The 27,354-nt window shown below is 41.7% G+C and overlaps 4 protein-coding genes across 5 annotated transcripts; 2 read left to right on the forward strand and 2 right to left on the reverse strand.

Annotated features, from left to right (window-relative positions):
* The first annotated feature begins 978 nt into the window (after positions 1-978).
* Positions 979-7,233, forward strand: ppm1nb (protein phosphatase, Mg2+/Mn2+ dependent, 1Nb (putative)). Its single transcript, XM_030069572.1, has 6 exons — positions 979-1,755; positions 2,148-2,719; positions 4,616-4,733; positions 5,160-5,274; positions 5,459-5,522; positions 5,940-7,233. The coding sequence occupies exons 1-6, from the start codon at positions 1,350-1,352 to the stop codon at positions 5,955-5,957; spliced, it is 1,293 nt and encodes a 430-aa protein (XP_029925432.1). The 5' UTR covers positions 979-1,349; the 3' UTR covers positions 5,958-7,233.
* Positions 7,234-8,394: 1,161 nt separating this feature from the next.
* On the reverse strand, positions 8,395-9,997 carry kcnk12l (potassium channel, subfamily K, member 12 like). Its single transcript, XM_030069273.1, has 3 exons — positions 9,700-9,997; positions 8,849-9,401; positions 8,395-8,782 (listed from the first exon to the last, which is right to left on the reverse strand). Exons 1-3 carry the CDS (start codon positions 9,995-9,997, stop codon positions 8,395-8,397), a joined length of 1,239 nt encoding a protein of 412 aa, XP_029925133.1.
* Positions 9,998-11,834: 1,837 nt separating this feature from the next.
* On the reverse strand, positions 11,835-20,113 carry itpkca (inositol-trisphosphate 3-kinase Ca). Its single transcript, XM_030069274.1, has 7 exons — positions 19,948-20,113; positions 18,265-18,364; positions 17,947-18,160; positions 14,604-14,808; positions 14,367-14,468; positions 14,209-14,280; positions 11,835-13,624 (listed from the first exon to the last, which is right to left on the reverse strand). The coding sequence occupies exons 1-7, from the start codon at positions 19,957-19,959 to the stop codon at positions 13,418-13,420; spliced, it is 912 nt and encodes a 303-aa protein (XP_029925134.1). The 5' UTR covers positions 19,960-20,113; the 3' UTR covers positions 11,835-13,417.
* On the forward strand, positions 19,212-27,172 carry ccdc61 (coiled-coil domain containing 61). 2 transcript variants are annotated; one of them, XM_030069270.1, is made up of 13 exons: positions 19,212-19,497; positions 21,395-21,552; positions 21,635-21,717; positions 23,453-23,613; positions 23,812-23,964; positions 24,067-24,274; positions 24,391-24,491; positions 24,610-24,833; positions 25,727-25,805; positions 25,906-26,103; positions 26,247-26,280; positions 26,375-26,444; positions 26,585-27,172. In XM_030069270.1, the coding sequence occupies exons 2-13, from the start codon at positions 21,405-21,407 to the stop codon at positions 26,677-26,679; spliced, it is 1,554 nt and encodes a 517-aa protein (XP_029925130.1). In that variant the 5' UTR covers positions 19,212-19,497; positions 21,395-21,404; the 3' UTR covers positions 26,680-27,172. The 2 variants fall into 2 exon arrangements, with proteins under 2 accessions (XP_029925130.1, XP_029925132.1); XM_030069272.1 differs by having other exon boundaries at positions 19,213-19,497; positions 24,391-24,473.
* The last annotated feature ends 182 nt before the right edge of the window (positions 27,173-27,354 follow it).

Here is a 27,354-nt window from a genome sequence, read left to right on the forward strand (position 1 = left end):
GAACATGGAAAAGCTTGTTTTCTCACAATATGAGACTTAAGTAGAGGTCTACTTTTATAAATAAATTTTAAAAAGTCTGCCAAAACAGTGCACTTAAAATTTTCAATATGTTCTTCTATGCTGACTGTTTAAAGTCAGATTAAAACTGGGAACACAAGCACAAGCCACATATCCTTACATAATTAAAACATTAATTTATTGCATAAGGAAATAACTCATACCTTAGTATAACCCTGTAATTGTTTGGTTCTCTAGTTTTATATTAGCAGTGAGCTCACAAGGTGAAATTCTGACAGCATGGCTTTTGGTTAGTAATACTGTCATCAGGTGGCTATAACTGAGTATGATCTGACTGCATAGACGGAGCCTCTTCATCTCTTTTGCATGAATTATATAAAATGCATAAAATGTATTGCATTTTTTATAATGTATACATGAAAATATATGTTTTTTTTTTATCATATTATAACACTTATTGACAGAATAAAATATTATGTTGATCAAACTATGATTTTTGTTTGTTTTTAAGAATGCAGGTTCACAGAGCTGGCAGTTTTGGTGAATGAACACTTATGAATATCTATAGAGGAATGTGCACAGTCCCTTTTTTAATTTACTAAAATGAAATATCAGTTTAAGGGGAGCATCTGTGAGCCTATAAAGAGACCCTTTTCTCTTCCCTCCACTTCACACTGCCTCTTTCTCACTTCACCTAGCACATGCAGGACTGCGTGCTAAATGGCTGACAGTCCTGTAATCCACAACGGTGAAAGCCTGGTAATCCAGACTGATCAAAGGTTGAGATTAGTGAAGATGTGGGAGGGGCAGGATGAACAACTGAGTTGCAGATAAGAGGAGAATGAGGGAGGGCGGTAGAGAGAGACAGCTCAAACATGACAGCAATGATGTATGCTGCTCAGGGATTGGTGCACACAAATAGCCAGCCAATCACAGAGGAGGCAGGGAAAATAACAAGGCAAGGGGAGAGCTGGTAAAAGAGGGAAGAGCTATGAAAAAGAGAGGGAGAAGGTGAAATAACAGTACGACAGAGGAGAGACAAAACAAAGAGGAGAGGAAGGATGAGCAGAGGAGAGAGTGCAGATCAGTAACATCTCCAGAGAGGGTAGAAAGAGAGGAGAATGAGGAGATGAGCAGGAAGAGGGGGTTGAGCAGCCAGCACAGAGAGCATCCATCAGCTTAGGCAGCCATGCTTTGAGCCCTGGAGCAGCAAGGCTACGCAGACACGGCACAGGCCCAGCATTAGGCCCAGCTCAGCCCTCCGTCCCGGGCCACAAACATCCGGCAGGGACAAAAGAAGATTCCACACATCCCAGCATCGCACAAGAGCCATGAGGACGGCTAGGAAAGGAAGCGTGGAGATGCCTGCATTTGTGCGTCAGCTGGTGAAAGAGACAGAGAAGAGGGTCAGCTCTTTCTTCAAAGGAGGCCGCGGAGGAGCAGGAGAAGGAGAGCAGCCAGGGGATGGAGAAGGAGAGGAGGTCATCCCCAGCCCCTACCTGGACCGTCCTGTCCTAGACAAGCTCACTGAGGAAGGATGTTCCCGCTGGGGCCTCACCTATGCCCTGGGCAGCATGCAGGGCTGGAGGGCCAACATGGAGGACTTCCATAACTGTGTGCCACAGCTGGGTGGCGAGCTGGCCAACTGGAGCTTCTTTGCTGTGTTTGATGGACATGCGGGCAGTAGCGTGGCACAGTACTGCTCCCAGCAGCTTCTGAGTCAGATCCTGTCCACAGGTGAAAGAGTAATAAAAGATTGACGCTGATTTTTATGCTGCTGTCATTCAGTCTTTCTAAGATGTGATCAAGCTTGCTGAAATAGAGACATCTTAATCACATTTTATGAGTAAAAAGGGGTCAGTAATTCATTGCAGTGGTAGTTGTTTGAGATACAGTACATTTCTGCTGAAGTTTTTGTACTTAAAATGTTGTTGGAGATTATGGAGAGAGGAGAGATAAAATAGAGAAAGTTCCCTGTTGTCAGACATCAATATCAGGACTTACCATTTGCCATTTTATTCTGTATAGATGTGGTAATATGTAATATATTCATTCAGTTGTCTTCTCACAGGACGATTGCTTTAACAACACATTAAGTATTTCAATATTGTCTCTATTTGTGTCCCCAGGTGGAATGGGACCAGAGGACGACCCAGAGAGGGTGAGAGGAGGTATAATAGAGGGTTTCCTGCAGACAGACAAACACCTACATACTGTGGCGCGTCGAGAAGGCTGGGAAAGAGGCGGCACCACCGTGGTGGCCACTCTCATCTCACCATGTTACATCTACTTTGCCAACTGTGGCGACTCCAGGGCCATGCTGTGCCGGTCTGGGCAGGTTTGCTTCTCCACTGAAGACCACAAACCATACAGCCCGCTGGAGAGAGAGCGCATCGAGAGTGCAGGCGGCTCGGTGTCCCTCCAGCGGATCAATGGCTCCCTGGCTGTGTCCCGCGCCCTGGGGGACTTCAGCTACAAGGGTGCAGAGAACCGGTCACCCAGCCAGCAGATGGTCTCGCCGGAGCCAGAGGTGTGTGTGGTGGAGCGCTCACCCGCGGATGAGTTCTTGGTGCTGGCTTGTGATGGGGTGTGGGACACCATCACCAACGAGGAGCTGTGTGCCTTCATCCGCAGTCGGCTGCGCGTCTGCACTGACCTGAGGGATGTCTGCTCTCAGGTCATTGACCTCTGCCTCTATAAGGTCAGAACATGTAGGGTCTCTACCTCTTGACACCCACTGAAGAAGGCAGACATTCAATTGTAACAGAAAATTTTGAAAACAAACCTTTGTCAGTTAAAAATGAGCTATATCACTGCAACAGAATGTGGTTCTGTCATATTTACGTAAGGCTTTTGATACAGCCCATCGTAGAATATTTGACTAAATTAAGAACTAAATTAAAATACATTTCTGTCACTTTTAACAATGCTACAGTGAGATGGGTGAGCTCCTCTTTAGAGAATACAACTCCTGTTGTGGATCCTGGGGTAACTCTAAATCTAGACATGCAAAATGTGGGGTCCCACAAGGCAGTGTATTGGGTCCACCTCGTATTCTTGTGATGTCTCTTTATATGTGAATAACTTGTGGTGGCTGGTTTCCCATGGGTATAGATGTTGAAAGTCTACATAGTGCAAATCTACAAAATGTTGTTATTGCATAATGGAAAAGCAGAATCAGTAGTAACATCCAAAACATCCCATGGTTTGGAATTTAAATTGGTTAATGCATGCTACAGAACCTAGAACCTAGGCAAATACTTCAGATGTAGCCATAAGGCCCAACAGTACTCGCAACACTTTACAGCCTTATACAGTAATATACAGTATATACAGTAATAATACACAGTATTACATTTTTAGACAGAAAAGTAAAGGTCACCTAGCAGGGGCATGGTTTCAGCCCCATTTTGACTCTGTGTCCTGCTCATATTACAATACTCTGACAAACCACCTTAAAAATAGGCTGCAAGTCTATCAGAGCAGATTAGCAAGGATGACTTTGGGTGCCCCTGTGAGGATTCATCTCGACCCCAATCACTTTGAGAGTCTCTCAAGTTGAACTAGGTATGATACAATGAGTTGCTCACAGCACTGGCCCTAAATACTTAATAAATCATTCCAGAGCAGCGAGGGAGGTTCATAGTGACTCTATTAGGAGCTGCTCCACCGATTTTATTCCGCTTAGATTTAAGAGTGGCTTGGGGAGGCCACTTTTCTTTTTACAGCTGTGGAAAGTCTCGCCAGGGAAACTGAAGATTATCAGCAGATGGAATGGAAAAAATCTAGCATGAAAGTGACCTAGAGATAGCAGTTTATGATGGATAGTTAAACAAAAATCAAGTTTTAATAGTTACAGGTCATTTATTGTTTTGTCTGTTTTGTCATTTGTATTCATTATTCATGTAACCTGATGTACTTTCAAGCTATTGTTTGTACTGATATGAACCTGTAATATAAGTTGGCAAAACTGCTCCTCCAATCCATCTTAACTAAAAGACCAAAATGAAATAAGCCCATGAGCTTTATTGTGCTGCCCTGACTCTTTTTGCTATCTTCATCCCGCAGAACTGTTTGAAATACGTCAAATGAATCAATCAACCTCCTCACATTGCCTCAAGGCAATGACTATCACAAACTGGGTTATATCGCCCACACATCAGGGTAAATATGGGCCCCATGTGCATAGGCTAAGTGTTGAACCGCGCTCGATTTGGCCATCATGTCCATCATGTCACCATGTTATATAACAGGACTTCAGCTTGGACACACACAATGACCTCAAAATGTCACAGTTTCTTCCACACTTCGTTTACAGTTTTCAGTTCTGCTGCATCTCTGGGACTCTTGTGTTCATGTCCTTGAGGGGAAAATGACCTTACTATTTCTAACACGGTTCACCCAGATTTAAAGAGCACCTTTAAGCATGTGTGCCTCATGCTTGAGAGTTTAAACCCACAGAGGCATGGAGAGCAGCACAATGATGACTTTCTGCTCTGTGTGATTTAGTGCTGGTTTCCTCTTGAAATAATGTTTTACATGTTGACATCTGTGAGGTCAGCCATCGGCATTCACCTCCTCTGACTTTGCTCCACAGGGCAGCTTGGACAACATCAGCATCATCCTGCTGTGCTTCCCTGGTGCCCCCCAGCTGTCAGCAGAGGCATTACACCAGGAGGCCGAGCTGGAGGACCTGCTGGAGTCCAAAGTAGCAGGTGGGAGTCACAGTGGGCAGACTCTGCTGCAGCATGGGATGCTATCAAAAGCCCAAATCCTGTCCTGCCATACTGTCACCAGTATATCATTTTAACATCACAATTATTATAATAATTATTAAAAAATTATTTTTGTCATGGTTTAATACTGAAATACTGACACCCTTTTGTTTGTTTGTTTGTTTTATTGGCTACTGTGTGCGGTCCAGCCCCACAGAGCTGAAGCCCTTTGATATTTGTCATAATTTAGTATGAAAGCCAGTTACAATTATTCACATGCAAAGATGTGTGCATGTAGACATCCTCCATCTTCACCTTTTACTGTCTTACCTTTTTTAATATTCCCATAAAACTCTGAGTTGCCGCATTGCTTAATGTGCTCATGTGTTTGTCTCTGTGTTTTCTGTTTTGTGTGACATTTGATAGAGATTTATGAGGAGCTGTGTGCCAGAGGGGAGGAGCCTGACCTGCTGTCTGTCCTCACAGTCCTGGCATCCACTGTCATCCCTGGATTACCTCCAGGTGGAGGCATACAGAGCAAGTAAGAGACTAGAAATGTGTGTGTGTGTGTGTGTGTGTGTGTGTGTGTGTGTGTGTGTGTGTGTGTGTGTGTGTGTGTGTGTGTGTGTGTGTGTGTGTGTGTGTGTTTGTGTGTGAGTGTGTGTGTGTATTGTAATGAGGCAGTGTATAGAGAAATTACATCATGTCACGTCTGTGTGTTGCAGAAGAAACTGCATCATTTCTGCTTACTATCAGCAAAGAGAGACACACAAGCCCACACTACCCAATGTGAGTAAATGTATAAATACATCAATAATAATTGTGTACATCATCATTTATACACTAGGGCTGCGCGATATATTGATATCTTATCAATATCATGATATGAGACAAGACATTGTCAGATGTTGTAATATCATGATATGGCACAAGTATGGTCTTTAGGCTGCATTTCAGTAAAGAAATACAATTTATGAATTTATTAGACAGTCCTAGCTGTTTTATTATTTGTTTCTACTTGTGTGGCCATCAAATCCACATTATTAATGAGTGTTTGGCAAAAATTTCTTGGGTGCAAATATCTTATGAAAACACCAACAGTCGTCGCTACAATATCTGATGATTTTATTGATATCGCCCAGCTCTAATATATGCCTACATTGGGAGGCAGTATGACAGTGTGTAAACTCACCATTTTTCCTCCAGGGTTTCGAAGGATCCTGAGAAGCCCGACCAGGATGACGGCTCATAATTAACATCAATATTAAAACAGTTTTCTTCTTGTGTGGAATCTGACAAAAAGGGAAGTGATGAAGAGAGACTGACAGGAGGCTTGCCTCCCATCTTGCTAGCAAGGAATATTTTGACATAAAAAAAAAAAAAAAAAACGCAATGCAAAAGAGTTTTAAAGCCTGATATGTTTTATATTTATAAGGAGGACATTTTGTAAAACTCGCTCAGAAACACTGACCCAGCAACAACCCTCTGCCTCATATTTAAAGAATGGAGAGACATGGATAATTTCCATCGATATCAGCCTACTGGAAAACCGATGATTGAGCAAACTATTGTGAAATTGTACATCTTGTTAGGTATAGTGTTGTATAAAGACAGGAGATAAAATAAGGAATTTACTATGTGGGGTTATATTTCAAGTTGATTAAGATTAGAGTTTAACAATTAAGGTTTTAATTTTTGTCTGCTATCTTTCCTCACCAGGGAGAGCATGTTGAAAACAACTAGATTACAGTGTACATTTGGTTCAACAGGGAATGCTATGTGGGTTAGCTGGTAAGAATGTAGAAAATTGTCTTTTACTCCTGAAGGCTGAAGAAACAAGGTGTTTCTTTCAGGTGAAGAAACACTACAGAGTAAAATTTAAACTGTAAAACTGCAAAACATCACCAGTCTTTGTCCCACTTATTTAATCTGGTTTCCCAAAATGCAACAAAATACAATTCACACATACTTCGGAAAATGTTTGGAGATAAGTTTCAGAATATAGTCCTACAAAAACTGGTCAAAAAAATGTATGTGCAGCTTTCTTGTACATGACATTGATTCAAACTATATTTTGGACACTGGAAATACATTGTTTTTAGGCACTGTTTACAACATCTGCAAGTCTATCCAAAATATGTTTTTTGATGAATAAATATATTTCAAATGAATGATCTGCATGTACAGATTTTGTGCCATTTTTTCCAACACACTGTATCACTAAACACTCTATAGTATATGTGAGATGTATTTTTCCCCTGTGGGCTGGATGATGTGTACTGTGCTGCCTTACCTATCTTTTTCAAAGTAGTTTGAATACATTGTGAACAGATCATAATGTAAATAAAGAACATGGAATGAGCGGGTCGGAAAATTTATCAGCATCTTACTGCAGTGTTGTATGATTTCAATGAGTAATCTCCTTACAGTCTGTGTATAGACATTACATGTGAAGAGTCATGATTGTTTTGAACCTAAATAAAGATTATTTGACTCACTAGCTGCAGCCCTCTGAATACTCACATTACCTCACGAAAGCATCATGTTATTTTTTTTGTTGTTGTTTTGATAAAAGACACAATGGAGACATTTTTCTAGTATACCCACTAGGATAGGTCTGTGATTTTATGACTGATGATTTTATCTACTCTTTTGGGCTACAACTGTCTTCCAAACACTCTGACTTGCTGTTATGTCCAAAGCATCGATACACACATGCAGCAAAGATGATACAGAATAACAGAAAGGATAAAAAAAAAAGGATTATCTTTGCATAGGAAAGGATCTCCTCCAGACCAGCATGAGAGCCTGCATCGTGATCTCTGGACTGCTGATGTGAGTGTATGACTATCTCTGCAGTGCTTATTAACATAAGGACCTCATCCAAAGGCCTATTTTTGATTAGATGTGCTCTGTTCAAACTCTTGTATCTCAATGAATTCATGATTACTATGAATTTCAATGACATACATTGATTAAACAAGAAGGGCACCTTGCAAGCAATCAACAAATTAAGATGTCTCTTCCTCGGGTCTCCTGAATGCCCACAGTGAGGCTGAGAAGCTCTGTTCAGTTATAAAGCACAATTCAGATGTTATACATATTCAGCAGGTTGTCTATAAGAGGACGCTAAGACTTTAGGCGTTACGCTCATGTCTGTATGTTGGCTAACACTGACTACCACCTCACATACAGCTGTTGTTGTTGAGGAGCTCTGGGGACATCTGCCGCACTCTTAAATCAGCCATTCTCTTGAAGTGGTCCTTCACTGCTTCCTCCATCTGATTGCCTTCCAAATGCGGCAATCACTTCAGGATATCAGACCCCTCTTCACAATGATGTTTCTTCAAATGATATGCATCTTTTCCTCTCCTCCTCATAGGACAAAACATGAGCAGTCATTTCAATGTCCTGGATCCATGGTGGAGGTCTGCAGTTATCTCCCATAGATTTCCACTGAAATTGCTCTAGGAAAAGGAAGCTAAACATATGGCAATCAGAAGGAAATCAATGTATTCTTGTAATTTGATTTTGTCCTGCTGAGGAGACAAATGATTGACTATTGACTAGATGAAATCAACTTGTTTTGGGGCTCCAACATACAGAATACAAAGTACTGTACCAAGCAATATCAGTGTCTCTCCAGTGGATCTCTGTCGTGCTACCTGTCCACACTGGTTTCCTGCAGGCGATTATTCATGATGCCCAATGCACCCACACCCCCAGAGAAACCATTTTGGTGGCCATAGCTCTGCTGTGGTCCTTGGTGAGCTGTTTCACTCAGTTGTTTCTGCAGCAGTGCCAGAGACACCTTATTGGACACCATGAATTCATTGACAGAGATCATCTCTCCTGACAGACGTCGGCCCCCATAGACCCCATCCGCCACTGGACCAGCATCTGTCTCACTGTCATACACCGTCTCCACCGAGCCATCTGCGTAGTGATTTTTTCCTGTGGGGCAGTGGGAAGAGATGGGCTGCACGGTGTTGCATTTGAAGCGCCGCCGGCCGAGCTGCGCAGGTCGAAGCCTCCTGTTGGGGTGTTTGCTGTGGAGGCAGGGGCAACACAGCCGCCAGCAGCCTGTTGCAGAGCACGAGCACGGCTGATCCCGCCTGGGGCAGACCAGCTTCCCCAGGATCCAGTTGAGAGTTTGCTTGATGATAATAGAGATAACGTTGAAAAGTGAGTAGATGCAACATACTCCCATGAGGATGAAAAGGCAGTTCCCAAGCCGGTATGCCTCCTGAGCCTCATACTGCTGTCTCTGGCTGCTCACGAGGTCCCCGAAGCCGATGGTGCTGAAGGCCACAAAGCAAAAGTAGAGGGAATCCACGTAGCTCCAGTCCTCCATGGAGCAGTAGAGGGTGGAGGCGCTGCATGCGATCACCACGGATGCCACCCCAAGGATCAGCATCACATAGTAGACTGAAGGCTTCCACCCTTCCAGACTGTCATCCTCACGTGGCTCCTCCCGACCTGATATCGCCCCCACCCCAGCACACCTCAGCCGGCGTTCGTGGCACCAGCGCATGATGTAAGCAAGCATGGTGATGATCCTCTCCAGGAAGAGGTTGAAGAAGAGGATGGTGGCAGCGCAGCCGATGAGACCATAGAAGATTAAGAATATCTTTCCGGCTATGGTGGCTGGAGTGGTCATGCCAAAACCTTGTGAAGAGAAATATTAGTACAAGGTTAATTGTGGGTCTTCAAAAAGGAGGGAGGGCTCTTTATGACTAATTCACACAGGGAGTTCACTCTGAAATTAGGACTGAGTCAGTGATTCAAGAGGAATCATCACACCTCATACACTTGGGAAAGTTTCACACTCAGGCACTCATTTTCCAGGTCACATGTATTGTAAAACAGTGTTATTGAGTTTGTATCTTATTTAAGAGTGACATTAAAGAGCCTCTGCATCCGTATCTGTGATGTTTAGGTAAAACAGGATATCTGCTAGACTTACCGATAGTGGAGACCACCGTGCCCACAAAGTAGAAAGCACCTGAGAAGTCCCATCGGGGCCTCAAAGTGTCCACTCTGATGCCGGCTCCATTTGCCTCCTCATACTGACGCAGCAGAGTATGTAGGGCTCCCAGGTTGACCCTGTACTGCTTGGTGAAATTGTCCAGCTGCTGCTTCCAGAGATGGCGGGCACGCAGCTCGAAGGGATGCTCCAAGGCCGAGAAGATAGCTGCTCCACAGAGCAGGTAGAGCAGGATGAGCCCGGCCAGCAGGCAGAAACGGGCGTTGTCTTCGTTCATGGGTGACCTGGAGCGGCAGCAGCAGCCTCCACCCCCCCTCCTCTGAGCCATGACTGCAGCAGCACAGACACACCACAGCACGGACATGCACCGCCTCTGCCAGTGCACATGTGCGTCAAACGCCGCCCCAGATGCATTAACTACCACTTGAAAGGCATTCCGGCTCACACGTAGGCATTCGGCGGCTCTACATTTGGTTCTGAAATTACACAGCTGCAGGTTTGTGAGGACTTCTCGTCTCGGAGGCAACGGAGAGTTGCAGTGCTGATTTAGTGGAGTGAAAAATCATGACTCTGGAGACAATGTAGCCTGCAAATAAAACAGAAGAAAATACTTCAGTACAGAGTTGTCAGCTTACTAAAATCTATACTTTAAAGTGATTCCTTTACAAGGAAAGTGATTATAAAATGTAATGCATATACATTAAACATCACACTTACTTAGAATATGCTTGGCTTACATTTTATCAGCACATAACAAAGAAATTCATCACTATTTCAGCTTAATACCTCATCTCATAGCCTAATTAATATTGCAAATTTAATAAAATTTTAGCCAATAGCCTTATCTGAAACATACAAAGTAAAGAGGAATAAAAACAAAACCTGGTCTCGTTGATCAGACTGCCCATCCAGTAAACAGTGTTGGTCTAGTGTGCTCGCACCACAGATCTGCTGAACAATGACCAGCGAGACGAGGCTTCTTGTTTTTCTGTATAAAGTGAGAGGCTGTCTGATGTTTGCTCTTTCATCGTGTTGACATCATCTCCCACCCACCCACCCACTCCGTCTTTGAACACACCTTGATTGCTGTAGTAATCTCTTCATTTTAAAAGCACTGTCCTTCTCATCCAGCCTTTAATTAAAGATAAATTTAGCTCTTGCTGGATTAGCAACGGGTGACATGAATTATGCCTAAAATGACTGATCCAGCAGACATTTGGTCACTTCTACCAATTACCAGTTGCTTCTAATTAAATCTCATTAAGAGTGCCAGTGCATTTTGATTGACACTGAATGGCTGAAGTATAGCAGACCTTGACTTTTCTCGTTTTTCTGACTGATCTATTTGTTCATGTTACTAACTTTAGTTAATGTAAAGGACTTATTTCAGTAACCTCAGCTTACCCTGAGGGCTTTTGTTGTTGTTGTTGTTGTTGTTCCAGACTGCGTGGGAGGATTTGTTGAGCAAGGCTATCAGTGTCTCTGTCTGTCTGTTTGTTCCTTTAATCTTGGATGGTGCTGTTCTCCTCTGCCTGGCGTCTGATGACTGGAGTGGACAGGTGTGGAAGACAGAGATCACGAATGCCTTCATCTCACCAGCCAGCCCCTTTATCAGCAGCTGAATTTTACAGTTTCCCATTAATCAAAATAGGCTCTACACAGTTCATTGTTTCATTCCTTTTCAAAAATGTACAGAAGTATATCTGCATAAAATCCACCAGTGCATTTCTTGCTCATTTGTATTAACACAACAGCAACTATGAACTGAAGTTCCAGCACACATGCGCACATAAAACTGTCATACACAAAATTATTCAGTTTTTTTTTTTGCTGATGACCTTGAATGTCTTGCTTGATGTCACCCCACGCCCCAAAAAGAGAATACTTTTTTCAATCATCAGGTACCAAATTTCTGCATGTTAAGAATTAATAACTAACAAATTCAAATATATAATTGCTGCTGGACATAACAGCTGTTATTAACATCCTAAAAATAAAACCCTAATTTACCAAAATTTTGAATACGAAAGAACCACCAACACTGTATGCTCATGAGGTTGGTTTTGTTTATTGTTCCTTTATTAATTAAATTAACAAAAGTTAATTTAATTGAGTGTCAATTAAGTTAATTATGGCATTTTTTTTATATCATTTTACAAATTCATACAAATGTTTTCTTTAAAAAAAAATCATGTTAAAAAAATCATGTGTTAATCATGTATAAAAATGAATTGTGATCCACATTTTTTTGATTTCTCTCTTCTCTGTCAGATTTTGCCTTTCGAGAGCTGGCTGCTGTTGTCTAGAGATATAAAACCCATCCATTAACATCACTGTCTAAGATTTACTTGTTGTAGTTTTAATGTCTATGAACAACTTTTGTCTAGTTATATGTTGCTATAATTGATAATACAGCATAAGGTCTTTGCCAAACAAAACTAAGAACAGTGCCAAAAGAAAGAGCTAAATGCTGCAATCTCTGACTTGTATACTAAGATGAACAGGATCTTTCAAAAAGGTTTTTATAACTCAGAAACAGCCTGGAAGAAGGGAGTCTGCAGCACAACTTACATTACTGTCTCTAACTCTAATCATACATTTTTGTCAGTATAAACTGCATTAAAAAAACAAAAACAAAAGATGGGGCCTCCAATTCACAATATTTCACCTTTTAAATTTTGGGTCTTGTTGCATTCTCTTAAACTGATCTGTCTTGAGGCAAAAACACGTCATGCATGCTTTAATCTTTCTAGATGTAGGCTATATGAAGAGTTTAACTAAGTAGGCAGTTCAAGTTAAATCAAACAGTTGATCAGATGCATAAAATATAAGTAATATAATCCACCCTGCAGGCTAGTGGTTGGTCTCCAAATAGATGAGGCACAAATATTGTATAGTGACGTTACTTGTCATGGTAATAAATGCAGGCGCCAGTGCCTCAAATTTGCCTGCTGCTGTATGACAACTGCAATAACAGACGATGTGTATTTATTTTTGCTCTCAGTGCATTTAGGTCTTAAGAGTTTGAACTGTAGATGAAACACGAGTAATTGGGAACATTTCCATATAAAAACGTCTCTATCCAAACAGAGCCATTTGTTTGGCTACTGGCAAGCCCATTCTTCAATTAGAGATTGGGCCCTAAGGCTAAAATAATGTAGAGGATGAAAGTTTGCAGAACGAGAGGCATGCAAAGGTTCCTGTGAATTACTGCTTTCTTAAAGGTGCAATTTACCTCTTATTCAATAAACAATTTCACAACCTAATTAGCAAGTCATTATGGCAGACACTGTTGTGTTAACAAAATACCATGTAAATATACTTAGCCAAAGTACTGTGAATTTAAATGCAATGGATCATTAGACCTTATGAGGAAAATGAAATTAAAGAAAAAAGCTTAACTTATTTATCAGGCCACCGGTGTTTATTTTTGCATTGAAGTCTTAGCACCATTCTGCTGATACGGTGTCATGTTCAAAATGCTCATTTCAAACTAGGAGAGGCAGGCGTCTGCTGTGTGTAGCTTATAACTGCTGGTTCAATGTGCTCTCTGCATGTACCTAACACTGACATCCTGACATCCCTGATCTGCTAAAGCCCTCTACAGAGTCCACTTCAAAGATCTCTAACTGTGTCAGGAAGGTATGAGGGTTTAAAAGTCAACAGAGGGAGCTCCCACACACCATCAGAGTGGCGTTCAGGTGAGCGGCAGGATGTTTGTCAGTATGTCAATGAGGTTGTCCAGGCCCCAGAGGTAGCCGTCTTCTCGATTCCCCTCCACCCAGGGAGAGCGGTGGTCCAAGGTGAGGTGCGGCGGGAGGGCCGCCGTCTTTGCAAAATCAATCATCCACACTCCTGTTTTGCCTGTTCCATCATGCACAAACAACAAGGAGCTGCCTACCACCTGCAGAGAGAGACACATGAGCACCGTAAAAGAAAACTCAACACCTGTACACTGTCGTATATCATGAACCTGCACTGTCAGCTTCTACTCCAGGTAAGAATTTCCTACATTCTCCAGAAAGCCTTTCTGCACCCCCCAGAGAATGTGCCTGAACCTGTTTCATTCAGCTGTGTGTAGGTGGAGAGCGCATTAGTGATACAGATACAGTCAAAATAAGACCAAAAGAGCTTAATCAAAACACACCACACCTTGCGGCTGCTCTGCATTCTGGTCTATTGAGGGCTAGTGCTGATGGAGAAATTGGTGTAATTGCCTCTTCTGTGATAGATTTCTCCCTGCAGACTCTGAGCGTCTGACTCAGAAACCTGCTGTTTATACTTTTGCTGCTTTGGAGAGTTTAATTTTTTCTTCTATCACACTCGAAATATGCTAACATGACATTATCTAATTTGTGTTTGGCCAGAAATAAGAGGAATATACCATTTTTTTTCTAACAGTGTTGACGTGATTTATGGTGGTTTTGTCCTTTAAGTTTTCCACATTGTGTTTAAAACAAATCTAGCACAAAATGTACCACATCTGACCTCATGAGTTCTGAAGAAATCTGAAGTCTCCAGCACCTGTCGCAACTGTTTGAGCCGTCTTAGATAGCCTCTCTGGGGAGAACGAAAGATTCAGAAGTGAGAGGAGTCACAGGAATCACAATTCGAGAAGTAAATGAAGGACAATAGCACACACTCACCGCAATTTGTGTGTTGGAATCGACAAAGTCTTTAAGCGCGTCCATCACCTGCTCTCTGCTTTTGGTCCTTTTAAAGTTTGTGCGGCATTCTCCATTTGCCTTCTGCACATGAAATAATAAATATAGAACAGGAATACAAAATCTCACAGGATTTATTTTGCTGCAGCACAATGGTTCTTTGCTTTTTAATTGTTAATTTCAGTCGAGACACATCAGTAACTAACGAGGCCATCTTACCCTGACCCCCTCAATGCGGAAGCCCAGTGTTGTTGTGGAGCTCAGGCTCTCCCTCCACTGCATGTATCTGGTTTTCAGCACTGCCTGCTGGGCTTGCTCCTGAGCCGTCGGGGCCTCTGGATCCACAGCCACCATCTTCTCGTACATATCTCTGCGGGGCTGGGGCCGCTCCCGTGCCAAAACCAGCTCCTCCTCAAGGTAAGTACTGCAAGGGAACAGGGACTCTTTGTCTGTGTCTACTTTGTTACACGTTAAACATTTATTGAACGGTTTTGCTCATTGTGTAAACCCAGGTTTCCTGATATCTCTCTCCTGAAATATCAGAGACAAGAATTACTTTATTCTCCTAATATTTCAACTTAATTCTCGTAAAATCGTCACTTTTTTCTCGTAAAATTACAACTTTATTCTCGTAATATTTCGAGTTTATTCTTGTTAAGAATATTGTGTTTATGAATATACGCTGGGACGTCTCTACCCTGGATAGCAACTCCGGTCACAGAGCAGACTGGACACAGAGATTTTCCTTTTTGTCTTTTACATAAGGAACTTTGGCATTACAGATGAATGGGACTTCATAAAGTTGTGAGTGGTTAATCTGTGAGCAGGACAAAGAAAATATAAAGTATGCAATTATTTCACATGAATGAAATAACAACAGCCTGAGCGACACCAATTATACTGACATGTGCAGTGCAAACAGCGGGCTAATAAAATGGCTGTGTAAAGTTAGCATTCAACATGGTACAACCTTAGAATTAAACTGAGTAACATAACACAGTGTAATTAGCTGGCAAGGCTATGAAGGACGAAAAATGACAAAACAATAAATAAATGAATAAATAAATGAATACACATAGAAATATATAAATGCATAAATAATTAAATGAATAAATATTTCTACATGTATATTTATTTCTGTTTTTATTCATGTATTTATTTATTTATTTGTGTATTTATACATTTATGCATGAATTTATTTATTTATTTCTACATTTATTTATTTATATATTTATTTATTTCTACATTTATTTATTTGTGTATTTATATATTTCTTTTGATAATATAATATGCTTGAGCGAGGGTTATGAGGAGGCTGAAGACTTATGAAAAAGGCATCATTTAGAGATAAACATCCCTGTGGGAAGTGTGTGATGATAATGTGATACTGCTATAATGTTGCTGTTGCAGTTCACTGTCTTGCCCAGGGACATGGACACACTTCCTGAATCAGAGGTGTGCGTCTTAATTGTCCCGCTTTCTCGTCACACTGCCACCCTGACTATGCCACCATCACTGGCTCAACAACATTTGCCAATCAGACCTGGGACCACAAATTGGCATAGAGTGACCTCTCTGGCTCATTCCTCCATTCAAATCATCTGTGAGCTTCTGTCAACAGCAGCGTGACTTGGCAACATTACAAACAATATCTGCTCATTCTCTATAAGCCATTCATGCTAATGCAGATGTGCCAGAGTACAAAAGCATTATCTCATAAATGAGAAAGAGTCCTATCCAGTGAGTCTATTTCCTTATGTGAATAGGTGCAGGGGTACAGATCCAAAATATGTTTTATACCTTTTGATAAACTGTTTTGCTTTGTTTCTTCCATCAGAGTTGATCACAATGGGAAAACATCATTCTGGTCGTCTTGCTGCAATACTGGTGTCTGTGCTTTTCTTTGCAATTAGCTTGGTGTTCAATGGACTGGCTGTTGTAGGAGTTGGTAAGTTAAACCCTTTTTCAACTCTTTCATAATGCAACGGTGTGTTGCTTTTTCTTTGGAAGCTGCTGGATTGCCTTTTGAATGAATACCATGGTGTATGATTACTTAGAAATCTAAAGTTTGTGCATTGACGACAGCTCTGTTCATGCTTTTATTTATTTTCTCATTTCCCACCCCAAGTCCCTTTTTGAGCACCATGGGCAACGTGTCTGATGTGTTTGACACTCAGGTCACACCCTTGAGATGGACCTTTAACATCTGGGGCGTCATTTACATCTGGCTGATTGCAATGCTTGTCTACATCCTCACTGGTCTCTGCAGAATGTTAGTTCTGACTATTTATATTATCTCTCTTAAAACTTTAACAAAAAGTCCTAACTTGGTCAAAATTAATCAAAAATAATATGTAATGATTGCCTAATTTGTCATGCAATTTGTTTTATGTACATTGAATAAACAGATAATCCATTAGGCTCATTTTGCTTTCAGGAATGGCTATGGCTATGTATACTGCAAACCTGCAGTATTGCCTTATGGATTCTTTATCAGCTGGTGCCTCAATATGTGCTTCAATATTGGCTGGCTGCTCCTGTGGGACAGAGGGTGAGGCTCTTTAAAGGAGATTATTGCTCACTAATGATACATTTATGCCTTATGAATAAAAATTACAGTGCATTTCTGTGTCACAGCATGTATTTACAACATGACGACTGCACAATGCATCATAATATATGGAATATAAGGCTGTAACATTTAACCTGTCCTCTTGTTTTCCATCTTGGTTGATGATTGCCGCGTTGGTGTTTCTTCCCCTGGTTATCTCTTCTAACTATGCCATGATTGGCTTCTCCTGCCACAGGCTCCACATTTACAGCGCCTGGCTCAAAAAAATACTACAAAGCAGACTTGTGGCTCCTCCGTGTGTTGGTTAGTATGACAGCTATACTTATATTACTGAGTAGTCAAAGTTTATGCACTTGCAGGTACCTCTTATGTTGATCTATTTTACTCAGTTTAGTTAATGGCAGTGGTGGTGTGACAGATAAGATTTTACCTCAGATAATAAAAATCGACCAGTCAGCCAAAGAAGGATATATTTTAAATTAACTGTGTTTCAGCCATAGATGCACTGTGCCTATGTGAGAAAATTAAACTTACATACATTTTAATACGTTTACAGGTTCAGAATGGTGTGGCTACATACACAACATGGACAACTATTGCCACTCTAATCAACCTGACAATTGTCCTGTCCTATGATGCAAAGATGTCCCCAATGGACGCTGCCACCATCTCTCTCTCCATTTTGATAGCGGTGTTACTACTGTGGTAGGTGCACCAAAGAGAAGTGCTCTTCAAATTGGAACAAATTTGTCAGAAAACAAAACAAACCAAGAGGCTTACCTCAGGGAATTGTTAATGTGACGTGTTTGTGTTTTGTCTGTCACAGGTTTTTTGTGGAAAACTCTGTCTCTGGACAAGCATGTGCGCTACATCCTGACTGTCTAATCCGTCGTGATCTGGGCTCTGTCTGGGAACCTGGATTTGTACAAACTTGCTCAGTCTCGTTTTGTTTGCAGTCAGCGACTAGTAACACACACTCTCAAAACTTACCGGCTGCCCATCTTACAGTCCATAATGGCAGGGGAGTTGAAATGGGTCAGCAGGTTGTCCATCATGTTGTAGTCATGCTCGTCCTGTTGCACCACGCCGTGGTAGGCTGGCACGTAGGGCTTCAGCGTGTCCTCCATCAGCTTCTGGAAGCACTGCTGCTCCCCCTCACAAAATTTCTTCAAGAGCATTCCATATTCCCCGACACGGAAGGTCCCTGTAAAACACCGCAGAGCAAACAGTCAGAGGACAGAAGAAGCCAAACATATTTTTGTGTGGTTAAACACAGCCAGCAAAGAAAATCTAAGGCGATGGACAAACCTGCATGTCCGACCACTTGCAGCCACTGCTGTGGTTTCTTGGAGGGCATAGAAAGGGGAGATGAAGTCCCTCGGTTTTTGTGTTCATTCCATGCGCTGCTCTGCATGGGAATGGAGCATGTTAGACCTCACACAGGCATTTTCCAGCTTACGTGCCACAGGGCTGCATTCCTCTGCTGGCTGCGTTTTTTCTGAGCCTCCATGCACAAACGGGACCTCAGACTTCAGACTCAAGTCACTCAACTTTTACCTTATGGGTGCACGTCTCCATGGAAACAGCCATTCACCACAAAGGCTGAGTGAATATATCAACTGTAGAGGAGTGGTTCGACTCTGATCTTATGCAACAGGTGCACGCAGCCATCAAACATTTACAGGCCCGGTCTTGTTTTTGTGCCGAGCTGAGCTGCCACAAGCAACTAACCACATAACTACATCATGAAATGTTGAGCACACTGACATGTTGAGATATTATGCTGGAAATGTGTGCAATTAGGATATGAAATATAGAAAAGCTGAAAACAAAAAGTCTGAGTCAGAGCCACCAAGTTATAGATTGCATTAATTTGTAACACGGAAAATATGAAAAGTAATTTAATTACTTTTGCATATGTGCTATCATATCATATCATATACTTAAAAATATATAAAGGGAGATATTTGTGTATTTCATAGGCCCAGTGACGTGGACTACAACGTGATGTGAGAAGTTTGCACGTGTGTTTGAAGGGAAGAGTAGTGTATATGACAGAAACACAGGATTAGACTGGATTTAGGCAGGATTTAGGATGGGTAGTTAGTGATATTGTTTTTAAACTGCGACATCATCTTGAATTTGCCTGCTCATTAACTGTGGAGGGCAGCGACACGCTCCTCGGATGCATGCCACAACCGTCTTCCAGATTTAGAAGAAGAAGAAGAAGAAGTTGTAGTAGTAGTAGTAGAAGAAGAAGAAAAATAAGACGAAGAAGAAGAAAACGGCTCAAGGAGGAGCCGAAGAAGAAGAAGGGCCAGGCAGCAGAAACAAAAGAAGAAGAATTAAACCTTCCCGGTTGTCGTGCCGCTTCGTCCGGCAGTGGCGGCGACTTACAAACTGTTTAGAAACCGGGTTAAGGCGCAGCGAGACCCGAGCGGCTAAATCACTGAATTTCACTTGAAGTTCAGCAACGTTTTCCATGGCGTAGCTTTTAGTTGACACCCGGCGTTGAGTCGAGCTCATCATTGCAACGACAGGGTAAGTCACCGCACATTTACTCATGCGTTTATTCACAGGGAATAACGTGATAGTGAAGTTGACACGGAGCTAGCTGCTAGTCCAGTCGCCCCTAAATGTTAACGCTAACTGTCAGCATGCTAACGTTAGCTAGCGTCGGTTAGATACAAACTGAACGCGTTAACGTTAGCAGAGCGCTAACGGTCCGGAGAGGAGAGCCGCGTCTTTGCTAGATTGTAGGCAACGGAGACACACATAGAAGATGCATTTCTACAGTGAACACTTTAACATCGCTTACTGTCCACAGGAGACGAGATCCACGTTGTTTATGCACAGGCAGTTCACGCCGAAAGTAGCACAGATTTACGCCGTTGTCTCTCTTTTCGTGGGAAAGACTGACGTTTAAGTCTAGTATGAAAATCAAGCAAGTTGTCGCTAATGTTGCCCGGCTCAGCGACAGACTGTACATACCTCATAAAACATGACTTGCCACCCTTTCTGAGTCGTTAAGGTCTACTTGTAAATTCAGCATATGGGATCTATCAACCAGAGCTTATTTCAATAAAATTACACATTTTGAAACCGATTCAATTGGACGTGCTACCGCCCCCTACAGTGTGTTGTGATGGAGGCAGATTGTAAAGGAGACATACATTTAAGTTATACTGACAGATAGAGGTGGGAAACAAATCTATTCACTTGACTTACGATTTTTTAATCTTTTTTTTTTTTTTTTTTTTTTTTTTTTTTTTTTAGTACTGAATCGGTTGTGAGGAAGGGGACTAAATATTAAAGTTAGGCTAACGTTTGGTGCGGGGAAAAAAGAGGTTTTGGGGATGCAGACATCCCCACTTTATGCTCGGACCATGCAGTGTGGGGAAAAAGCCATGCAGGTTTGTGCATGCAAAATAAATGTGTTATTTTGGCCTATTCTAAAATGGTGTATTTCTGCATACTGGGGCCTAAAATTGGATTGTGTAAATAGGATTTGACTGAAAAGCTGACACTGTTGTGGATTCAGTGAGCCCAATTTTATTCATATGTGATGATGTTAACCCCTGTAGTAGCCATTTCATTGTAGTGAGACCGGTTTTTGCAACTTGACATCACTGTATAAACCCATTGTGACCTCTAGGATGATCAGAGCCTCATGAAACTACATCCACAGACTAAAAACAATATCGCAACAAATCGCAGTATTGAATTGTAATACTTGAAGAATTGCAATGCAATCAAATCGGCACCCAGGTATCGTGATAGTATCAAATCGGGAGATACGCATGTTGTCCCAGCCCTACTCACAGATTTCCCATAAGGAGAGAGTGAGAATAGTACTATATTCATGATGTTATAGAGGGAAATTATAAAGAAGTTACAAAGAGATAAAGTGAGAACAAATACATTTGCGACAGCAGTGTGTGTAAAATTATGTTTTAAGATGACATGTGGTATGTTGTTGGTCGGTAGTCCTGTATCCTCCTCAGCTGTGGGGCACCACAAGGTTCCTATTTTATTCTTTAACTGTGTGCTCTCCCTTGGTCATATTATCTGTAGACATAGAAAGTGTAGACATAGACATAGGATTTCTGGTCCACATCAAGGACCAGAAATCTAAACTTTATGCCCAAACAATGCACTGCAGCTGGAGGTGAGGTAGGAACAGCACAGACAGCCAAGAAGGATGCTTCTCCTCGAGTTCAGCTCCAAAACGTTTTGTGTGTGCCTTTAAGCTAACGTGGCTTTTGCTTTTATTTTCCTCCCAGTGAGAGGTAGCTGTATGGCATGGTAATACGCAGACAGGCAAAAGATGATAAAATTGTCAACTAGCACTACTCAGTTGTTTTATTTTAACAGTTGAGGGTTGGCTGATTTCAGCTTAATGTACTTTAATCTTTTATCCTTTGTCCCCCCCACACAGGCCCAGAGTGATGGAGATGGGCTCAGTGGTGCTGGAGGATATTGTATTTCGAGGTGTGGAGTTCAATGTAAAGATTGAAGTGGAGAAGGGTTTGCTGATTGTTGAGATCTCTGACTCAATGACAGCTGATCAGTGGAGAGGGGAGTTTGATCCAGCATGTAAGTGGCATATGACTGGCATATCTGAAAGGTTTTCCATGGGCATAAATAGACACACTCTAACTAGCCCCTTCTTTTGTAGACATTGAAGACCTCACCCGCAAAACTGGCAACTTCAAGCAGTTTCCCATTTTTTGCAGCATGTTGGAATCTGCTGCCAAAAAGGTAGGTCTAATGCTGAAAAGCTCTTGCAGATTGGCTCCAAGGTGGATAAATGTGATGTCCTTTTGAATCGAGATCTCTAGGGTCACTGTTAAGTACAATGCACACTCTTTCTTGTCTAGCTTGTGTACAGTTATCTGCAGGAGTACCTGGTGAATTCAAAGTTGCATAAATCAGTGTGGTTCCATCGCAATTCCATTATGAAAATGGGTAAGCTTTACATGGATAGGAAGTAGACCTAATTTTTGGTTTGGGACTTAGAAGTGTGATAGTGGTGTGACTTGTTACGAGTGATACTGTGATGTAGTCTACAGCCCAAGGATGCACATCAATAGTCTCCCTGCACACAATGCAACTTGTTTCCCTCTTTTAGACTTTCTACTGCAACAACCTAATCTTAATGTTTTGTGTGACAAGCTCCTCCCCCCCAACTCCTCCCACCCACCTCAAGAATATTTTTAAATGTTAATACTTTTTACCACGGATCTTTTGTAGCACAGTGGAGATATGTTGCTCAAACACTCCGTATGTAGTGTTAGTGTATGTTTATGAGTTGTAGAACATAATAAATGATCTTGAAGGAGTAGATGTTTACCAGTAACCTTGAGTCCAATAATTTAACAATATGTTAAATTATTATTTGTTTTAAAAATGTAAATTAATTATCAAACACACCTAACATTTCAACTACCAATGAATGAGCAGTAGTATGCCTGTGATAACATTGATTGAAAAATAAGCTGAAGTGATATTGCTTCTCTGAATAGACAAGCTAAGCCAGTGTGCTGCTGTTAGCCAGTTAAAATAGAGTGGAGTGGCAACTCTTCACTTTGTTACACAGTCTATGTCAGTATGCCGCTGTAGCCAATTTCCAGGCTTTCTTTGCCTTTTGGACTTGTACGGTGCCGGTGCAGTTGTTGTAATTTTTTTTCTTGGTGGTGCAGGTGCAGGTGAAATGACTGGAGGGGTTGTGCCACCCAGATTTGCTTCCCTCCATGTAATTTTCCCCAGACATACTTTCATATTCCCCAAAAAAAAAAACAGAATTTCATTCAAATTATGTCAAATTCCGCGATATTCTGTGTTAAAAATAGATTCTGTTTTATTTGGCTAATTCCGCGATTCTGTCCGCGATTGCGGAAATTATAGGGCCCTACAATGTTAACATTAACGATAACGTTCGGGTTGTTTTCACAGGCTTGAACAAAAAATGGATTAAACCTAATCTGGTTTAGGTACCTTTCTCTTGCCCTTTTCTCTCCCTCTGCGAGCACGCAGCAGTAGAATCAAACAGGCGGGTGATGACTCCGGTGTTAATTTTTCAAAATAAAGTTAATTGCAGTGTAGTGTAACATTTCATGATATTTAAATTATCATTTCAAACTCTGATTATAGTAAGTATATGTGCGCAAATATATATATATATATATATATATATATATATATATATATATATATATATATATATATCCATTCATACAATATACTTTAAATTGTTTTAACATCTCAAATGAAAAAAAAAAAAAAAAAATCATCATTCCGAAGGCGTGGCGGCTTTTATTTCGCCGTGGCGGTGCGTTCCTCCCAAAATAGATTTTGAGACTTGACCAGTGAAGGCAAACTCTAGTCAGCTGCTGCTGGATGCGTACTGTTTTTCCTCCTAACCTACTGTAGTTTTAACATGAACTGTTTTTTTTGTTTGTTTGTTTGTTTGTTTGTTTGTTTGTTTTTTTTGCAGATGAGCGATTCTGTTACCCTTGACCTCCTGACCTATGCTGACCTGGAGCTCCTTCGAAACAGAAAAGCAGGGGTTGTCAGTCGTCCTCGTGGCCAGCAGCAGTCATCTGCTCTCAGTGCCAAACGATATCTTATCCTCATCTACACTGTGGAGTTTGACAGGTTTGTATCTCTTTTTAATCCACTGCACAGCTGATATATGATCTCAAAATCAGAGCATAAGTTGGAGTTGTAGGCGTATTATAGCCACATAAATTGATTTTCTGTATTTTATGATGCTTGTGGTTTGATTCACTGTATTTTTTCCTGTGTGGATGATAGTAACTGGGTTGAATTACTGACAATATGTTGTTTCTGCAGGATACACTACCCCTTACCCCTGCCCTACCTGGGAAAGCCTGACCCAGCTGCTCTGCAGAGGGAAATCAGAGCCCTGAGGACTGAGCTCAGTGCTCTCACCTCACATGGAACTCACAAAGCAGCAGAGCTAGAAATACAGCGGCTACGAGCAGAGTTAGTGGCATTTATCTTCATCATCATGGACTGTGTTGTTCATTTGTCTTTGCAGTTATGGAGAGATACGGGGTTTTGCTGATATCCGTTATTGTTTTGAAGGCTGGCGCTGGTGAAAGAGGAGAAGGAGGCTATGGCCAAGACTCTGGAGCGGCTTCAGATTGGTGGAAGCAGTTCCACACCTGGAAGAGAGGATTGGAGGTTCAGAGATGTGGTGAGGACCCTGGAGGAGCAGCTTGTCAAGGAGAGGGCCAAAAGCCAACGTTCAGCAAGCAAGAGAGGCCAGGAACAGCGCCTCCTAGTGGAGCAGGTGGAGCCTTTCACTTTACAGCCCAATCAGTTACAGCAAACCCTAGTTCTAAAGTGTCTTTTTCAGCTGCATTTAACGTTTTGTTTTATTATTTTTTTTCTTTTTTTCTTACCTAGTTGGAGGAGCTCAGGGCGTCAGAGTGTGCCCTCCGGATTCGTGTCAAGAGTCTCACAAATGAACTGGCGTTACTACGGAGAGGGTTAGACAATCTCAGCATGTATATCTTTAACTTCTTCCTCTCTCTTTCATTCATTCACTTAATGTACATTGATTTTTCAGTCCTTTCTAATGTCCCACTTAACTACTATACATGTGTCCTTTTTGTGTGTCTGCAGCCGAGTGACTCCAGTTCGGTCTGGTTACATCGGGACACGGGGTGATGGAGAAATCTATCGCTCACTCTCCCGTGAGAGGAGGTCTGGGTACGGGACAGTAAGAGCTCGCTCAGGATCAAGAGAAAGGATAGAAGACAGAGTGCAAAGGTCAGAGGAAAGAGGAAGAAGAGCAGACTCCTCAGGACCACGTGCTCGCATCCCGAGGCCATCACCCTCCCCCACCGGTACTGGCTCCAGTCATTTCTGGTGTTCCTGATGTTGAGATAAGCACAGGGGCTTCATTTTGACTCTGTGTTTGTTATTAGTACCCCTTGCACTTTTGAGTCATTATTTCTTCTAACATAAGGCAGAATTTTTTACTTTCAGTTTTCCTGAGTCCTAATATAATGATGTTGCTTCTTTCAGTTATCTAAAATCTTAAATGATGTTTTGCAGATCAAAAATCTGTTTGGAAGAAGTTGTCAGTTACCAACCACATTGCAAGTGGTGTCAGTCAAGTTACCTTTATACACTTAAAAGGATCATACTAGTGATTTTGAATGTTTGGTCCATTTACCACAGTGTAAATGTAATCAAAATTGCTCAATTCAAAATTTATTTTTTGGTTGAAACACCCACCTTATAATGTTCTGCTTCTGTAGTTAACAAAGTCGGCACCATTGATAAACCACGGAACTGATAATTGGCTGTGTAAAGCAAACATTTCCCCAGGAACTGTTTTCCAGTAGAGAGACAATTTCACTCCAATTTCAAGCCATCAAAACAGTACAGTGGTGATGCTTTTAGGAAAACTAATTCATTTTATTATGGTGATGGAATACTGGTGTGAGGAACGTTTGAAGGCTCTGAAAGTTCATTCAAGGTTTGTTCATATTTTCATATCATAGAAGATTGAATGGAATCCAATAGCTGGATAAAAGGTAGGAAAAATATCAGAGTTCTGAAGTATGACTGCGTGCCTTGGGAAAACATTAACAGAAACATGAAGTGTATACATTTTGTAGATATGCTAAACTTGCAAAATAACCAGTATGATCCTTATAAAGTGATGCATATATATATATATATATATATATGTATGTACATACCTCAATATACCCACTGACAATTTTTTCAGGATCGCGGGGACCACGCTTTGACCCCACTGCCTACATCCAGGACAGACAGCGCCGACAGAAGGAAGCAGAAGTCAAGAAGTTTGTTCCCTTTTTGTCTTTTTATCCAAAAAAGTACACCAGTCGTTGATGCTCTGGCTGCTCAGGATCAGTGGTTAAACAGCCATCTCTCCCCTGTCAGACAGAGGAAGGTCCGGAGGGACATGCTGACGTCACCGGTTGTCCCTGAAAGGGGCCGTTCACGCTCGAGAGAGGCCTTTCCTCAGGCAGCCCGGTCTGGCAGCAGAGGCAGGAGTTTATCTGTAGAGCGGAGGAGGAGCAGGAACTCGTCTGAAAGCTCATTGGTAGACATGGACGAAATGGCCAAAACTCTGTTCAGGTGAAGTCCTGCCTCATCTATCTCTCTGGAGTGTCATTGCACTAATCTGGGATTACCCTTTGGACAAGATTTGTGAAGTTATTACGATGGAGGAAGCAGATGCACTCAGCTGCTTGTTTAATTATTTTATTTTGTGCTTTCAGAGGAAGAAAACAGACTTACAACGGCCCGACAGTGGTGAGTGTCATAGCATTACCATTACTGAAGTTTAATATCAATCTTCACTTGGTCTCTCACATGTATGTTTAATGAGTGATGTATCTCTGTGTAGTCTAGGGGAAGCCTTGTGACCCGGAAGCCATTATGCAGCACGCCCACACATAGGATGAAGTCAGACAGAGGTAACCCATCTCAGGTCACCTAATGAAATGATTCTGAATTGCTGCTAAGCTCAGAAAAGGTCCTCCAGAATATACAGGCACTAATAACACATAATTACTAATATGTTTAATTGCTTACCCTTTTATATTTCCAACCACAGAAAGCTCCATAGACACAGGTGCTGAGCTGTCTGAGATCGATGCCAGGCTGCAGGCGCTTCAGGACTATATGAGGGACCTGGACACAGGACACTGACAGCACAACACTGGAACTGGGATCATTGTTCTGAAATCGCACAATATCAGTGCTCAAGCCAGAGCCGTGGATTTCTTTTACTATGCACAGACTAACGAAGGCCCATATCATGACTCACACATGATTGATGGGTTCAGAGACACATGTCCATATAAGTGGCTTGAACTCCCCCTGGACCTCTGCTGTCTGGAAAACGGTACAGTAGCTACCACTGTGAAGCTCTTTGAGCTAATTTCTGTGGACTGCTTACAATGATTTTTTTTTTATGCCAAGGTTTTATTAATTTAAAAGATTATTTTGTCTGCTGAGTGTAGCATTCCCTGTTCCTTTATACCATGTCAACCTCACCAAACTGTGGTGGATATCTGGTTGTAAAGTTTCACAGTACCTGAGTGTTGACAGAAACTTGTAAATCAAATTTTATTTTAAACCTTTGCCAGTTTCTGTTTTTTTTTCTTGTCTTTTTATACCTATAAATGGCACTACGAGTCCCTTTTGTGTCTCAAATCTTTTATTTAGAAAATGCAAACATTTCACCATGGTGGGTGGTTTAGTGGTTTGTGACTTAACAAGAAGGACTTTGGTTCAAGTCACAGCCCTGGTTCTTTCTATGCAGAGTCTGCGGTTTCCTCCAACAGGCCAACAACATGTCAGTTCAGTGAAGCGACCAGGGTC

Source organism: Myripristis murdjan, chromosome 14 (assembly GCF_902150065.1).
Source record: "Myripristis murdjan chromosome 14, fMyrMur1.1, whole genome shotgun sequence".
In the NCBI taxonomy this organism is placed as follows: Eukaryota; Metazoa; Chordata; class Actinopteri; order Holocentriformes; family Holocentridae; genus Myripristis; species Myripristis murdjan.

Excerpts from the sequence above, each read along its gene's own strand:
- ppm1nb (XM_030069572.1), top strand. The coding sequence starts at position 1,350 with ATGAGGACGGCTAGGAAAGGAAGCGTGGAGATGCCTGCATTTGTGCGT. Across the intron at positions 2,720-4,615 it reads TTGACCTCTGCCTCTATAAG|GGCAGCTTGGACAACATCAG; the intron begins GTCAGAACATGT and ends TTTGCTCCACAG. Across the intron at positions 4,734-5,159 it reads GCTGGAGTCCAAAGTAGCAG|AGATTTATGAGGAGCTGTGT; the intron begins GTGGGAGTCACA and ends GACATTTGATAG.
- kcnk12l (XM_030069273.1), bottom strand. The coding sequence starts at position 9,997 with ATGAACGAAGACAACGCCCGTTTCTGCCTGCTGGCCGGGCTCATCCTG. Across the intron at positions 9,402-9,699 it reads CACGGTGGTCTCCACTATCG|GTTTTGGCATGACCACTCCA; the intron begins GTAAGTCTAGCA and ends TCTCTTCACAAG. Across the intron at positions 8,783-8,848 it reads GGGAAGCTGGTCTGCCCCAG|CAAACACCCCAACAGGAGGC; the intron begins GCGGGATCAGCC and ends CTGCCTCCACAG.
- itpkca (XM_030069274.1), bottom strand. Across the intron at positions 18,161-18,264 it reads GCAAGTGGTCGGACATGCAG|GGACCTTCCGTGTCGGGGAA; the intron begins GTTTGTCCATCG and ends GGTGTTTTACAG. Across the intron at positions 14,469-14,603 it reads TCCGCATTGAGGGGGTCAGG|AAGGCAAATGGAGAATGCCG; the intron begins GTAAGATGGCCT and ends TTTCATGTGCAG.
- ccdc61 (XM_030069270.1), top strand. The coding sequence starts at position 21,405 with ATGGAGATGGGCTCAGTGGTGCTGGAGGATATTGTATTTCGAGGTGTG. Across the intron at positions 24,275-24,390 it reads AGCGCCTCCTAGTGGAGCAG|TTGGAGGAGCTCAGGGCGTC; the intron begins GTGGAGCCTTTC and ends TTTCTTACCTAG. Across the intron at positions 25,806-25,905 it reads AAGGAAGCAGAAGTCAAGAA|ACAGAGGAAGGTCCGGAGGG; the intron begins GTTTGTTCCCTT and ends CTCCCCTGTCAG.